The sequence below is a fragment of the Pongo pygmaeus genome, chromosome 12 (assembly GCF_028885625.2).
Source record: "Pongo pygmaeus isolate AG05252 chromosome 12, NHGRI_mPonPyg2-v2.0_pri, whole genome shotgun sequence".
Classification (NCBI taxonomy): domain Eukaryota; kingdom Metazoa; phylum Chordata; class Mammalia; order Primates; family Hominidae; genus Pongo; species Pongo pygmaeus.
In genome coordinates this window covers 40,749,338-40,765,994 of record NC_072385.2, presented here as the reverse complement: position 1 = coordinate 40,765,994, position 16,657 = coordinate 40,749,338, and the positions used below count along the sequence as shown (strand labels likewise).

Genomic DNA, 16,657 nt, shown 5'->3' with positions numbered 1-16,657 from the left:
TCCATTGTTTGTGCATATGTGTGTGTGTGTGTGTGTGTGTGTACAGCACAGAACAGGCAGTCTTTTGTTTGTTTGCTTGTTTTGTTTTGTTTGAGACAGGGTGTCACTCTGTTGCCCAGGCTGGAGTGCAGTGGTGCGATCACGGCTCACTGCAGCCTCAATCTCCTGGGCTTAAGAAATCCTCCTACCTCAGCCTCTTAAGTATCTAGGACTACAGGCATGCGCCACCATGCCCAGCTAATTCTTTTGTTTTTTTTTTATTTTTTGTAGAGATGAGGACTTGCTGTGTTGCCCAGGCTGGTCTCAAGCTCCTGGGCTCAAGCGATCTTCCTGTCTTGACCTCCTAAAGTTCTGAGATTACAGGCATGAGCCACTGCACCCAGCCCACTGCAATTTCTTTATCCATTCATCTGGTGATGGACATCTGGGTTGCTTTCAGATCTTGGCCCTGTGAATAATGCTGAAATGAATGTGAGAGTGCACATCTCGCTTTGAGGTTCTGATTTCACTTCAACTTAAGGCATTTTTTATCCAAACTATGGTCTTCCAAGCCTCAGTTTCACAATACTTACTTAATGAGTTCCTTTAAATTGACTCACTTTTTATTTAAATTTGTTTCCAAATGAAATTCCATGCAACTGCCACAATTTTTCTATATGCACCACTTGACAAATAGAATGGACCATTAAATGAAAACTTTAATATAAAACATGTTTCCCAGGTTCCTCCTGAGGTTACCTTGTGGCCATCATGGCAGGCCCCCACACTGAGTTCCCGGGCACAGGGACACCACCAGGAATACCAGCACCCCAGTGGCACTTTCCCTTTCCTCATCTCTAATGCCAAATTACACTCCAGCAGCCAGGACGCCAGCCCCAGGCCCCCAGCACTCCACTACCACCCACGTGCTGTATCTGTCAGCACGACAATTGTCACCTTGAAAGCCAACATCCTTGACAATTCCTCAACCTGACAGGAATTTCCCATTTAAGTTTAGAGAGTGAAAACGTCCCACAATGACAGCCACCTTTCCCCACATTTACCGACGAGCCTATAGCACTTCTGTCACTCAACAACAATCCTCGGTGCTTTGGCAGGTGAAGCCAGAGGACACCAACGATCAGAAAATAAACCCGGGCCTGACAGCCCATGCTCCACTCAGTTGACCTCACAGGTGACTCCAGGATGGAGGGCTCCGAGATGCAGCCCAGCAGAGGTGTTCTGCCTCCAGAGAACCCAGAGAGGCTTCTGGTGACAGGACTAGAATCCTCCTCCCTCAGCCACTGGGGAGAGCAGAGTGCCCTGTTGTCCCTGGGGAGACCAGGAGGCAGCCCATCCCTCACTCTCGGCCACTGTGCCTGCAAGCTGGGTGCCTGTGTGGGTGCTGGGGGCCAGGGAATGGGAAGACGTCACGGGACACATATTTGATTCCAAGTTTGTGCAGCTAACCCCACAGGGTACTTTAGGGGACCTATTAAAATCAGAGGAGGCACATTTTAGACTAGAATATAACATGCATGGGAATTTTTAAGAAAAAATAAGACTGTAAACACCTATTCCTGAGAACACCAGTAGAAGGGATGTGGTGGGGAGTTGGAGCAGCTGGCAAAGAACTGGGAACGCACAGCTCACCCAGTCACAAAGGCATGAGAGTCCGCCCAGGGGGCTGGACCACGGGAAGCATTCCCTTGCTGCTCTTCAGGGGCTCAGGGACCCCACCCGGTAGGTGACTTGGGGTGGGGCCCAGGGGACAGGCCAGGGGCTGCAGCAAAAGTCCTAGGCACATACCTGAGACCCCCACCCAGGAGACTCAAGGACCCCAGAAGAGGACTTGGCGGGGGCTCTGGGAAATGATGGCCACACACCAGAGGAGGTTTCCTTGAGACTTCTGTGAGTGTAGAAAGGGCCCTGCCGCCTGCAGAGCTTGCAGGAGGTAGGAGAAGCAGGCAGCCGACAGCAGACTGGGCACATCTAGGGGGTCCCATGGGTGAAAGGAGGCGAGGACCTGGCTTTGCTGAGCTGGACACAACCGTCATCCTGACCTCCTTCTCCAACCAGTACCCCCTCCTGTTGATGCTGTCAGGATACTTGTTCCCCGGGGTCTAGAAAATGAGTATTTTGCTTTCTCCTGGGAGATGCTGGCTTTGGGTCCTAACTCTTCTGTCAAGATGCACTGTTATCCCCAGGCGTCATCGCTCTTCCTGGGATCTGCACCCTAAATTCACATCTGATTTCATGATAGAGAAAAGTGCAGTGGGTTGGAGCTTCAGCCTACACCTGTAAAGAATTGGTCAGCCTGGGGACTGGTGATCTCTGCAGCTGTGGGCTCAGCTCTGGGCTGGGCCTGGTCACTGGGAAAGGCAGGCATGTGCCTAGGTGCTGCAGAGGTCTCGATCCCCTCCCATGAGCTTGGCGCGGTGGGGAGGGCAGCCTATGAGTGAGGCTCTGAGCCCCATTCATCACTGAGCAAGTTGGAGGAAGAGGTACCCAGGCAGAGACGACAGGCTGCCTCCAGAAAGCCAGCCGGTGGCAACTGCAAAAGCCGACAGAGCAGTGGTTGCCAGGAATGCGCACAGCCCACAGAAGGGAAGAGTGAGGAAGGGTCACTGAAACAGCCTGAAGAAATAATAATGGAGCCAGAAACTGCACAGAAGGGAGTCAAAAGAGAGGAATCCGCAGAAACCTGGGCTCTGAGGGGTGTGGTTGCATCTTTCCACCTGGATGAAGTCGGCTAAAATGAGGTCATCAAGGATGGGTCCCAGCATAGCACTGATCCCTTCAATACAGCTGATGTAAATGGCTCACACCATTTACCAGATACCGCCCGCCCAACAGGGATCTGGTTGTCAGGATGCTTTAGGGGTGTCCAGTTCACAGCAGCCCCGGATGGAAGGTGGGGGTTATGAAAGCAAGGGCTTCTCAGCCCATGAAGTTGTTTATGGCAGTGATAGCACCGAGTGGAAAACTGATACCCCCAGGGCCAGACTGTGTAGGTGGTGATAGTCAAAGATGGGGCACTGATTAGTTTGGGGACACAGAGGAGATGTTACCTTTAACATCAATCATATTGCATAGACTGGCTATTAACCACGTGTAGAGCACATAGGCCTTTTGCAGAAGAGAAAAAATTCTGTTTCCCATAAATTTAAACAGCAAGAAATTGGCCGGGCATGGTGGCTCACGCCTGTAATCCAAGCACTTTGGGAGGCTGAGGCAGGCGCATCATGAGGTCAGGAGATCAAGACCATCCTGGTTAACATGGTGAAACCCCGTCTCTACTAAAAATACAAAAAAATTAGCCAGGCATGGTGGTGGGCGCCTGTAGTCCCAGCTACTTGGGAGGCTGAGGCAGGAGAATGGTGTGAACCTGGGAGGCGGAGCCTGCAGTGAGCCAAGATCGCGCCACTGCACTCCAGCCTAGGGGACAGAGCAAGACTCCGTCTCTAAAAAAAAAAAAAGCAAGAAATTGCTGAAGTCTGGGAAAAGTAGAAAAAGAACATCAGTATGTAAAGGCATTATAAGTAGATTTATGATTCACAAAGAACCGGCAAAAGGGAAGGTCCATGGCTGGATGCAGCTGATCTCAGGAACAGAGACAGAGAAGTCCAAACACGTGCGCCAACCACATGCAACCATGTGCATCAATCGACCACATGCACCAACCATGTGCATCAATGCAGCCTTCAGAAAAGAAGCAACAGTGACGGTGCAGGAGGGGACAGTGGACAGAGGGAAAAGGGGCCTCCCAGGACTAAGTCGAAAGCCTTCCACAGACCTGTCCTCTTCACCCCAGCCTTGTCATGTGAGTTATGTGGGCACAGTTTCAATGTCATGAGTCACTACCTCTGATCAATAAACCATTCTGTTTCTTTAAAGCAGCTAAATTTGAGACAAACAGCCTCCATCAGCCTAGGAACACAAACCTGAACAAATTAAGCCCCAGTGGCGCTGCCCTTTGGATGTAGACCCCTGTCCACACGACTCCAGATGTCAAACTGCCAAGCAATGGACACACTGGTCTTTGGCAAACAGGTGATTGAAAAGCTCAAAAACTGCAAGTCTTGAACTCCATTGTTCAATGGGCTGCTGACCTACAGCAGGTGCCCTTCTGCACTGTGAGGCTCAACCACAGAATCTGACATACGTCACCTCATTTGGTATGATGGGGACAACAACTTTAAATCCAGGAAAACTCTTGTTACTGTACACATGTCAAAGCTTAGTTTGTCAAACCGAGACAGCAGATACACTCCCAATTCCATAAAGACCACATTTTTAAAATTAATTTTTAAAACTCAAATTGCTAGCATTGGAAGTTTTCCCCCTGCTGTAGTCCACAACACAAATTCAGCCACAGAAGGCACAGGAAGGCTGCTGCTCAGGATACAAGAGGGTTGTCTTTCTATTAGGAGTGTGACTGTGTGAGAGCATTCACCTTTCATACTGCACATGTTTAGATTACAAACTTGGTCCAGACAATGACTGCTAGTGACAAAATTAACCCATGGGCATCATGAACTTAGTAAAAAAAAAGGTTAGTCTCATTGGCTATCTTTGTTAAGGCGACATTAATTTAGCACAATCTACATTCTTGATGCTCTGCACTCATTATCTCATGCAAACACATCTGGTTTTAATTACCTTTGGCTGTGCTTGGGAAGAGAAAATAGGATGCAATTTTTAAGTTACGCAGATTTGGGATATGATTATAAAGCATTAAGGAATCCAGTGGCTTATCCATAAAAGTAAAGATGCGGATATATTTTGATAAATAAGCTGCATAATTAAATCCACAGACACCACCCATGACTCCACGTCCCCTGCCATCACCAGGCTGTGGCCCCTTGTCTTCACGTCTCGTATTACCACATGTCAAGAGATACCTATTGGCTATTTGTTTACAGTGTCCTCTGAATGGTCAGTTGCTGAAAGGCCTGGATCACTTCTAGTTTTGTGACTAATGTACATTCCAGTGCCTAACACAGTGTTTGCAACAGGGTGGGCAGTCAATACATATGTGTGGACTGAATTATTAACATCACTCGTTCTGGGCCAGACTTCAAGAGCAGCACTCACACAGGGCCATGGTGACAGCTCCACAGCCCCAGCACCTGGGCCACTATTCATTCTGTGTGTTCCCTACAGCTGCAGTCTGTAGGCAGGGTGTGCAGACCCAGAGGAAGAGTGACCCACTTCCTCACTGCAGATGGACGGGAAGACTAGAATGAACCACCAGCAGCGGGCTGCCCAGGGGCTGCCCTGACCCCTCTCTAAAACACCCAGTTCAATACAATACATGAAGTCCAGAATATTACTCAAAATTTACTTGCCACTTTGCCAGCAAATGCGGCACCAAGCTAATTTTTACAACAGCCTTGAAGTCCCAGCAACAGCAGCAAGTGTCCATTCTTTTACAGCTAAACTCCCAAGCCTTTGTTTTTCCTGCATGCAAAACTGAAGCCCCACTACTTTCTCCCTACATATTTTTTAGAAATTTCTGAGAGGCCAGGTGAAGTGGCTCACACCTGTAATCCCAGCACTTCGGGAGGCCAGGGCGGGCGGATCACGAGATCAGGAGTTCGAGACCAGCCTGGCCAATATGGTGAAACCCTGTCTCTACTAAAAATATAAAAAAATTAGCCAGGCGTGGTGGCGCTCGCCTGTAGTCCCAGACACTTGGGAGGCTGAGGCAGAAGAATAGCTTGAACCCGGGAGGCGGAGGTAGCAGTGAGTCGAGATCGTGCCACTGCACTCCAGCTAGGGTAACAGAGCGAGACTCTGTCTCAAAAAAAAAGAAAAGAAATTTTGATCTGAGAAAAAAATGTATGTGTCTGCCATTACATTTATGGGTAAAGGCACTCCACACAGGCAACACCTCCAGAAGTTGGCCTGGCCTGAGATTTAGCTGGCCCAGCCCCAGGAGTACTTTCCTCAACCCACATGGGTGAGCACTCCAAGTGTTCAGTAATCATCTGAAGGATTCCTTGACCCTTCAAACAGCCACAGTGGCAGGCAAAGCTTGGAGGATTAACCAATTAGTAGTCTTTGAATGCAAAAACAACGGCTGATCAGGATGGGTGGTGTCTAATGAGATTAGTTAACTGCAACCATTTACTGAAACGTGCCTAAGCCTCCCTCGTCTTTCTTCTTTCTCTCCAGTATCTCTGGGTTCATCCTAGAGCAACAAATGGAATACAGTCACCCATGAATGTATCTTAGATCCTAAATGATAAATCCAAATAATTCTCACCTAAGGTAGTGTGTTTTGATGGCCAACAAAAAATTAAAAGAAGCTTCAGAAAACATGCTGGTCACTCCTGACCTCCATCGTTCTAGCCGCAGCAGCAAGTTCTCTTGTCTCCTGAGCATGTGTTACTTCCAGAGCATCTGCTCCAGAACTAGCAAACAGCAGACACCTTCTCTGAAAGGTGCTGCCCGCAACACCAAGCTGCTCTCAGAAAGCCTCCAGCTGTGGGAAAGACCCGCCTCATCATCTTCATTCCCCACCACAAACTCAGAAAGATTCAGAAAGAAGAAGTGCAAAATCTTCATTTGGCAAATCTAGAAGAATAAACAAAAAGAGGTGAGAACCCACTGCAAATTCACTAAACCCCAAATCACACCGATACCACTTTCCTCATTAGAAATTCCTGCCAGATAAACAGAGAATAAAAATATATAGACACATTTTCCTCTGCAGCATATCTGGTCACCTAACTAAATGGAAAAAAAATTACATTTCATTATAAAGAGAGCAATCGCTGTCCCTGGAGCCCCCAGTGTCCACTGTAGTGTCTGGTACACAGCAGGTACTTAAATATGTGTGCAGTGAAGCCAGAGAGAGAAAAGCATCAGCATCCCATTCCTTGAACCAGGGTAAAGACGGCTCCCTGCAAACTCCCCGATTCTCTGGTGAGGTCTTGCTCTCAGTGAGCCTGGCTGCAGCACATTTACAGGTACCCCGGTGCAAGCATGCTTCTAAATTCTCTCACATCTCCTGACCCGAATTCCTGTGGTCAATCCTAATTCATTTAAACTCACATAAATTCATGTGAGCCTTATGCACACATTCCATTAAGTGGAAATGCAAATACCATCATATCTTCGTTTGCATCAGTTAACAATGTAAACACGTGCTACCCAAGAGCGCAGCGACTCTTCTCGGGACCTCTTCAGGTCTCCCAAAGGAGAGCTGCAGCTCTAAATGCCCTCCAAGGATGTGCAGAGCCATCAAGGGCCAGGGGAGCCTAAAGAAAGCAGAATCCAAATCGTGCTGCAACTTTATACACTTTTTCATTCCAACTTCACTCAATGGGAAAAGGGAGGCTCACATTACGGGGTGCCTGCATGATCTGTAAACCATTCACTGTTGCCAATACCTTCAGCTCAACACCCTGTTCTTTTAAAGTTAATTAAAATTCCAATAGGATACCCATCAAGCATGCATTTCACATTCATGAAATCTGAAGATCTCCCAAGCAAGGCAAATCTGATAAAAATTGACCTTGGCCTCTTCAAGTGGTGCTATCAAGAGCATTTCCCCCAGCAAATGCTTGCTGATGTGTGTTGTTTTTTTTAAATGCACCTCAAAAAAGATCATGCTAACTGTAAAAGATAGAGATTAAATACAGATTGAACGGAAATGCACACTAGAAACAATTGCAAAACTGAGCCCCAAATTTGTCATGCTCCAGCAAGCAGGCAGGCTCTCAAAAGCCAGGAGGAAGAAATAATTGGATAGAATTCTGCTCAGCTCCATCACAGCAAGCAGCCTGATTCTAGGCAGCTGTAGACAAGCTATTGTGTCCTACGGATGACAGAGGTGGGCTCGTTTTCAGGATAGCCTGCCAACAGGCTGGATCAGCAACTGAGCAGGATTATTCTCCCCTGCTGTTTTTTTAAAGCAGATTATGGCTTAGACATTTTTTCCCTTTTAATGAAGTTTGTAAGAATCAGGAACACTGCCTCTGATAATAAAGATAAACTTGGAGCAAATTTAAAAAGGAAACCAACAGACTCAAGCAACTACTCTGCATAGATGCCCAGTAATGCTTGACGATCCAGCTTCCACAACATGGACTGACTGAATCTAGAGGCAAAGCATGACATCAGACTCACAACACACACACACACCCCCATGCACATCCACATCCACACACGTACACGCACACACCCTTAACTTAGAACGCTAAATACCACAAATCCACCAGCAGCAAAGCAGGCACTCTGAGGTGTGCCTCACGCGTGATAAGAGACTTGAAGATTTTCATATTAGGAATAGGCACTGAAACGACAGCCAGTCATGTGTGCCAGGCACTGCATGTACGTTATCCTATTTATCTAAGAAGCAAATAGCGTCCCTAATTCACTGATAAGAAGTCTCAGGAAAGCTAGCCCATTTGCCCCGGGGCAGATGGTGAGGAAGTGTGGAAGCCAAGATTAAAACCACCTTCAGTGGGATTCCCACCACCCCTTCCCCTCCTTCCACGTGTCCTGGGGGAGGTGGCAGGCCACTGCCTCAGGAGAAAAGGCAGTCCTGTGTGTGGGCTTCAGACACCAGCCTGGGAGGCAACACTGTCCCCAGGAGTGCAACAGGAAACATGAGGTTGGGTCTGGGTCACCGTTTGCTCACCGACTTGGAGACCAAGTACAAGGGGAAGAAACCCTACTGTCTCCACTACTGGGTGTCATCATGGGACTATGACACCTGAAACCACGGCCTCTATTTGAGACCTACCGGGTAGGGATGAGAATGAAGCCAACACAGGAGCAGAGCAGAAGGGCAGACCAAGTATGGATCAGTGAGGAGAGGGCAGAGCTGCTGGGTTAGCCAGCTCAGCCACTCAGACTAATGTCCTGTTCATGTCACTTACATATTAATAGAGCTGCCTGTCACCTGCGGCCAAAGCCACAACAGATTTGATGCTGTTTCCTGTGGGCCACACTGCTCTGTGCACTCTGTGGGTTTACAAGACAGCAGCCTTGCATAGAAGAGCATCTGCAGCCGTGAGGCGCGGTGAATGGAAGGGGTGGCCACTGCTTATGTTTAGAATCTTGCTACCAACCAGCTGAGCCTGTGGTAGAGTAAGAGGACTCTTCTAACCAAGGCCAAAGTTAATCTTCCAAAAAACACGCTTATTAACTGCGTGCCGCTCAGCAAGGAAATTCTGGAGCCTTAATTTCCCTACCTATGTAACTAGCAACCTCACCAAGTTGCAGTAAGGACCAGATGAGCCACACTTAAAACACCGCTCAACCCTTAGCCCACAGCAGAGGTTTCATTCACACCTGGTCCCACTGGGTGCTCAATAAATAATAATTTAGATTATTCACTCGCTGGCTACAAACTGCTGTTTCCACACTCAGGGGCCTTCTGAACAGGACTTCGCTGTAACTCAGCTGTCATATCAACCACTTGTTTGCTCTCTTGTGAGCTGTCTGGTTTTTGGTGAGGCCCCCAAGTGCTGGCCTTTTCCTCTGGAGTCCTTATTACATCCAAGACTGAACCACGACAACACCCCAACCATCCAGCCAAACTGGACAGAAGAGCGGAGGAACAGAATCCTAACTCAATCACTTCCTAGCTCTCTGACTTGCCCAAATATCAATCTCTCTGGGCCTCAAAATAATAATTATACCAGCCACTTGGCAGGATTATCGTGAACTTTCCATAAGGTGATATATGTCAAAGTGCCCAGCATGCAGCAGGCACTCAGTAAACGTTCAAGAGAAAATCTCAGGTATATAAGCAGTTCAACTGTCGAGAACCAAAGAACATGGTAACTAGCTTCCAGATACCACAGACACCCTCTATCCTGGCCTCCACTAGCTGACCAGCTGGACTAACCAACATTCCACGTCCTCTGTAACACAGCCAAAGTCACCCACATCCACCGGAGACTACAGCCTGGCAAGGCTGGGCCAGCCACTCCTGCCTGGGGAAGCCTGTGCTTATCACGGATCTGTTGTCCTTATTCCCAACTATGCTAATGCAAGTTGTACTCATAATGCTAAATATGCACCATAATTCAATAGTCTGTAACGGGAAGAAGTTTGAGTGCAAAAAAAAAAAAAAAAAATGCCCCTTGGGAAATCAAGATGACCATGTAGGAAAGACTCAAACACTAATAAAATGGTTAAATCAGGTGTAAATGAGAACATCAAACATTAGTGAAGAGGTCCTATTTAAAATCTAAATGATGCTCTATTCAGAATCCTTTGAAAATCTTAGTCTTCACTCTATTTCAAAGAAACAAATAGAAAATCATAAAAGGTGACTGTGTTCAGCTAAAAAGACAATCTGAAACTCAAAGAAAGGTCCTCAGCTCGGTACTCAAAAAATGGTGGAAGAATCATACATATGTGTGCTTATAAAATATTTAACATATATAATTTTATGATTCTCCAACTTAAATTATTTTCTCCATTAAGTCCCAGTCACATTGTCAAAGAGACACAGAAGAGATTTTCAAACGGATCCAATGTGAACATATACCATTGTACCTCAAGATACAAAATACAGATAAAATTATTAGGCTCTAATGCCTACTTTTATATCATCAAAGGCACTGCCTAAGCTTTCTAGAGTTCTTTAATTTGTGACAATGTCCTTCCTTGTAACCCTCGCAGAATTCTGGAGTGACACCAGCCAGTGCCCACAGGTACCTTCTGAGAGCTGGGCAGACAGCTTGCATCCACTCACTACCTCTACTGTCAGCTCCATCCAGAAAGCCCAAGCCTGTCTTGTTTACCTATAATAGTGCCTAGCAGACTCTATGTGAACTGCAGAAGATGTTCTGTATAGGCTCAAATATAAGTCAAGGATTTAAAAAATTTTCAAAAAAAAATCGGAATTGTCTGATATTCAAGTCCTTATCAAATCACTTACATTAAAAAGCGTGCTTTGAATTACTCAATGTGGAACCACAAAACTCTTTTATAGCAAGACTCTCACTGCACTGAAACAATTTGATTGATGCTAGCTTGGGATGTTAAAGGGATTTTCTTGCAAAAAAGTGAAAACAAAACAATAAACAAACAAGTTAGCCTGAGAAATTTAGCATACATTAGCAACTGCAAGGGTTAGATAGTACCATTAAAACAGGACTGTTTAAAGGTCACTTCAAGAAGTAACACATATGAACACACTTTAAGAAGCAACACATATATAGTATTTGCCAACAGGCAAATAAAAAGACCAACTCCTGATCTTAGGCTATGGGTACTCGTCACTGTATACGATTTCCAGGGGCAGCATCGTTAACTGACTCCACAAAAGCGCTTTATCTCAAATGGCTCAGGTGAGAGCAGAGCTGAGAGGTTCTGCTAACCACGTCAGGGGACTCCAAGTACTCTGGTGATCACCAAAACCAATGAAAAAGACATAGGTAAAGAATTCAGGAAAACACTGTTTTGTGCCCTGCCACTAAAACCAAATAGAAATTAAAACTTTTTTAAAATAATGCTGTCAAAATGTCGAACTGTAACAAAATTAATAAAGTAAACAAGCTATGCAAATATTTACCTATATACCTAAAAAGTATACATACCCTAATTGGCCCAAAAGAAGATGTAAGGAGCTTCTAATTGGGAAATGATGGGACTGTAATATTTATGATTACCTGCTATCATGGCATATTAGTTAAGTAAGTGCCCCTCTATTAAACAACATGCAACAACATCCAGCATTCAACTTCCCTAGCAGGAGTCAAGCAATTCCAATAGACAGTAAAGTACTAAAAGTAATTTTCAGCTGAAATCTTTGTCAACCAAATGTATAGGATTGCTCAATGCCTGATATGCTATTACAATCCTTCCCACTCCCGAAGCATGTGCTGGACCTAATGCTATTATCCCAGCATGGTAGTATAGTCCTAGCGCAGTGTGAATACACCATGCAGGACTCCTGCTTATTAGTTAAATAAGCGCTCGTCTATTAAACAACGTCCAGAAACATCCCAAAAACACAAAAAGTCATAAACATGACTATGCACCCATAAAGAAAGTCAACCAAGGGTCTCAAAATATGGTGAGTAAAACATCAATTTCCTGCTACTACTAAATGTCACTACTAAAAAGTTCCAAGCTTCAACCCCTTTGACAAGTTCTAAAAGGTACTACAAATGCCACAGAATTCCCGGAGTGGCATCAAAGCTTCAGCCTGTCACATTTCAGAGGTTACCTCCTAACCTCCTGGTCAAACACAAAATCCCCCAAGATAAACTGAGAGGACATCTGTAAACAGATGGTCATCAGAATGTCCCAGCGTTTTACTAGAAGCGGGGCTCCGAATATCATATAATTTATCAGAACAGAAGAAGGTAACCCGCTTATTCTGCAAATAAAGATATTTAATTATAAATACCTTAGATCAAAAACAGCAAGACCAGGAAGGAAAAGTTTGAAAATTTCTAACGCAAGCATTTAGCTGGATTTAATCACAATTGAAACCAAAAAAAAAAAAAATCCCCTTCAGCAGTGCCCCCCAAGTGACCCCCAGTGACTATCCTTGACTGTCCCCATTCTTCCTGATCCATAGAAAAAAAAAGCCCATTGCAGCAAAGTATGGCATTTAACTCAAGCTCAACATCCAAGGGTTTAAGTTCCTAACCTTAATCTTAGAGATGTGCAATACTGCCTAATCCAGGTGCTAGAATGTTCCCAGCATTTCAGCATTACACATAGTGGAAGGACTAGGCATCACTAACTCCTTAAACGGTCAAAAGTAGAGGAATAAAGTTGTGTTTCTAAAGCAAATGATTATTCCAATAGATGGACGATGTATTTTTTAACATTTAAGTGCTTTTCTCCATTTAAAGAAATTAACAAAACCCGGGTCCTTTTTTTTCTCACTTAAACCAGCACCCCATGCCCTCTTCTCCTGATAACAGTTCACAAGGTGGCAAAAGTGTGTAATAACAAGCCGTAAGAAGCTTTTAAAACCAAATCATTGAAGCCATCCAGAGAAGATCTTTCGTCTAAAACAGAAGCAGTGAAGACCCTAAAATACGGCTGTACCAAAAATAATAATAATAAAAATAAATGACCCCCGTGGGAATGCAACCCTGCCTGGGAGCCCAGGAGAAGACCTTGGCTTCTGGTTAGACACTGCCAGGTCCAAAAGGGCTGGGTCAAAAGGCTCCTGGGGCCTCCAGATTAACTCCTTCCAGACTACTAGAAGCATTCTTCCAAAGCCCAGTCCCACTCTGCCTTCTGCCCTCCCTGCCTCAGCCAGACCGCAGGCAGGAGACCCGCGGGCTTCCCAGTGCAGCCACCAGAGCCCTGTCAGAAACGTTAAGGGCTAACTTTTCTCCAGGCAGGCCCAGGGTGTGCAGAGGGAGTGTCTGGGGACCCAGAGGAAGAAGGTCTCCGTTTCTAGGGAGATGCAAGGGCGATGCTAAGTTTAAGAGGCAGGGTAACAAGTCCGGCCAAGGAATCGGGGGGTGAGCGACGGGACAGGAATGCGTGCCCACTCCACAGGAGGATGGGACATACATGAACAAGCGGCGAGCTGCCCGGGGGCCGGATGCCGCCACCGAACAAGCGAAGTTGGAGGAAGAGCAACAGCTCAGTGGGCCAACGCGGGACCACCCTTGGTCTCCTCCGCACGTCATCATTGCCCCCCACGCCCAAGCACCCACCCACAGACCCCCACGTGCCGTGGCCACTTCCGCGGAGACAGATACCCACCTTTGCCACCGGCGCGCTCCTGCTGGTCGCCAGCTCCCGCAGACTGCTGGCGGTGCTGCCCGCGGCTGCGGAGAGGAAAACCGGGGAACCCGGGGTGCTGCCTGCCGCGCCGCCCCCGCCGCCCGCGAGCGTGGGGGCCGCACTCTGACCTGGGATGGGACGCGCGGGCGGGCTGCCGCCGGGGCTGGTGCCCGCGCGGGGCCGCTGACGGATGCCGTCCAGCAGGCGCACCAGCAAGATGTTGGCGGGCAGCTCGTCCACGCCGCAGCCCACCAGGATGCGGCACTCGGGGCAGCGCAGCTCGTGGCGCGAGCACACAATGCTCTCCAGGCAGCGGCGGCAGAAAGTGTGTTGGCATGGCAGCACCTTGGCCGTGGTGTCCAGGCGCTCCAGACACACGGAGCACTCCAGCAGGTCCAGCAGCGACGACTCATCCATGTCCTCGCCGGCCCCCGCGGCGGTGGCCGCCGCCCGCCGCCGCCGTCGCTCGCCTGGCCTGTCCTCGTCGCCCTCGCTCTGCGCAGCAGCGGCGGCCGCCTTGGATGCGCACAGCCAGGACGCTCCGAGCAGCATGGGGGAGGCACCCGCAGCGGTCTCGCGCGGCTGCCTAGGTCCCGGGGCCGGCGTGGAGCCCGCCACCGGCCGCCAGCATCAGGACTGGGGAGCCGGGCTCCGCCGTGACTTTCTTCACCCCGGCTGGTGGCCCGATGCTAGGGCTGTGGCGGTGCGAAGTGGCTCACCGACCGGCCTGCGTGGCGGGGACCGGAGTTCCGCGCGCAGCGAGCTAACTCCCGGCCAGCCGAACCCGCCCAGTCCTGAGCGCAGCGCCTGCGGCTGCCGGCTACACCTGTCCCGCTGCGCGTCCGCCCCGCGCGGGGGACCGGGGGTGCTGCCGGGCACGAAGCTCAACGGGTTCTGTGCTGCAAGCGGCGGCTCGCGCCTGGGAGACCAGCGGCAGGAAGTGCGGGCAGCGGCCGGCCAGGTCCCCGGGGAGGCGGGGCGCGGCGTGCACGCTCCCCAGCGCAGCTGGCCAGCCGCACGGCCCCCGCAGCACCTCCATGCGCCCCTGGCCTGCTCGCGAGTCGCTGTCCTCCAGAGGGGTTCAGCAGGACCTTTCCTCTTCCTCGGCCGCGAGCACGTGCGCGGGGGTGCGCGCGGAGGTCACGGTCACTGCGGGGCGCAGGGAAGGAGGCGCCGCGCCTGCAGGACCTCCCTTCGCCTGGGCGCAAGCCGGCGATTAGCCTGGTCCCCTAGGATATCGCCAGGGCTCCGGGGAACCTCTCCTGCGCAGGCCTGGCCCTGCCTCCTCCAAGCGTCCGAGTCTTTTTCGGCTTTTCGTGAGCCTCAGAGAGGGACGTTTCCTGCCAACGCTGCTGCGAAGGAAAGTTTGGGCGGCGTTATCCCGACTGCCTTCCTCGCCAGCGCCGGCGAGCAGCTTGGGGACACAGCCGACGCCCGGGCATCCTCCCCGACGACTCCCCAGAGCGCTCCCGGTTCAGACTCCTTTCCGAGCAGCGCGCAGAAGTGACAGCCCCGGAGCTTCGTTCTGGTGTGGGTGTGGGGATGCCCCGCAAGGCAGGAGGGGAAGGCGCTCCAGTTAAAGGGGGTACCCCGGGGCCCGCGCCGACTCCTCCCGGCGCAGCCTTGGCTCGCCGGAGTCGCGGGTCGGAGGCTAGCGCCGCTGCCGCACCCTTGGGCGGCGCTGTGTGAGGGGCTCTAGCGCCCGCTGCGGCGCAGTCTCGTGAACCCCGCTCCAATTTTTTCCTACGGAGGCGCAGAGGAGGGTGAATTCGCGCTCTCCTTCCCGACGCCCCGGCTTCTGGGAGCGTCAGAGCAACGGAAGTACGTACAGGAGGATCGAGAGCAGCAGGGAAGTTTGGCGGTGGGCTGGGGTCGGCGGCGAAGATTCCCTGCCGTTCGCTGCCCCCTCGTGGCCGCTTTGCGTTCCCGTCAGGAAGAGCTGGGTTCCCGTCCAGGGCCCAGCACAAACCAGGATTGGCTGGACAGCGAGTTCAGCCACGGCTAACATCAGAAGAGTCGTGGAGGGCCGATAGCTTGTGATTTGTGAAGTTGTATGATCTTTCTATTATTATTAATGAAAAAAGTAGTATTTGTTGAGGCTAAAAAGCCAAGAGCCTGCTATGTATTATTTAATCCTCTAAACAGCTCTGCAAGATAATTATTTTATTTATTTATATTTACTTACATAGCTTTAGACAGGATCTCGTTCTGTCAGGCAGGCTAGAGCGCAGGGTGCGATCATGGCTCACTGCAGCCTCAAACTCTTGGGCTCAAGTCATCCTTTCACCTCAGCCTCCTGAATAGTTGAAACTACAGGCGTGCCACCAAGCCTGGCTAAATTTTTAATTTAAATTTTTTGTAGCGACGGGGTCTCCTTATGTTGCCTAGGCTAGTCTCAAACTCCTGGGCTCAAGAGATCCTCCAACCTCATCCTCACAAAGTGCTGGGAGTACAGGCGCCAGCCACTGTGCCCAACCTGTGATAATTATTTTAAACTCATTTTACAAATGAGGAAAGTGATATTCATACTTGTAAAGCCATTGGGACTGAATTTTCATTTTTGTATCCCCAGAACTAACACATAAAGTTTACATGCCATTAGAATGTAAGCTCTCTGTAAGCTGCAGATCTTTTCCACTGTAATATCCTTAGTGCCTAGGGCAGTGCCTAGCATATAGTAGGTGCTCAATAAATATTTGTAGAATGAAAGAAAGGATGCCTCTTTCTTTCTCTCTCTCTCTGTCTCATCACGTACTGGTGATTTGAAGGCAGATCTTAGTATCTCAATTACACATATCCTGTGCTTATATCAGGATGCTAGTCCCTGGAAACTTTGCTTCTGATAGCAGCAGGTGGCTTTCATAACCTGGATGTCTCTCAGCAGTGTGGATTTCCATCTGTATGATTTACATCAGCGCCAACAACAGGGTGAGATGGAAAGCATCCC

At 49.0% G+C, this 16,657-nt stretch overlaps 1 protein-coding gene and 1 pseudogene across 2 annotated transcripts in view; one reads left to right on the top strand and one right to left on the bottom strand.

The window, feature by feature from the left end:
- Nucleotides 1–14,520, bottom strand: part of SH3RF3 (SH3 domain containing ring finger 3) — a 369,865-nt gene extending 355,345 nt beyond the window's left edge. For both annotated transcript variants that reach the window (XM_063648534.1, XM_054475806.2), the window contains exon 1: nucleotides 13,690–14,520. In XM_063648534.1, coding sequence (XP_063504604.1) covers nucleotides 13,690–14,262 — 573 coding nt within the window. In that variant the 5' untranslated portion in view covers nucleotides 14,263–14,520. The remainder of the gene's footprint in view (nucleotides 1–13,689) is intronic.
- Nucleotides 14,397–15,217, top strand: LOC129030479 (uncharacterized; annotated as a pseudogene).
- The last annotated feature ends 1,440 nt before the right edge of the window (nucleotides 15,218–16,657 follow it).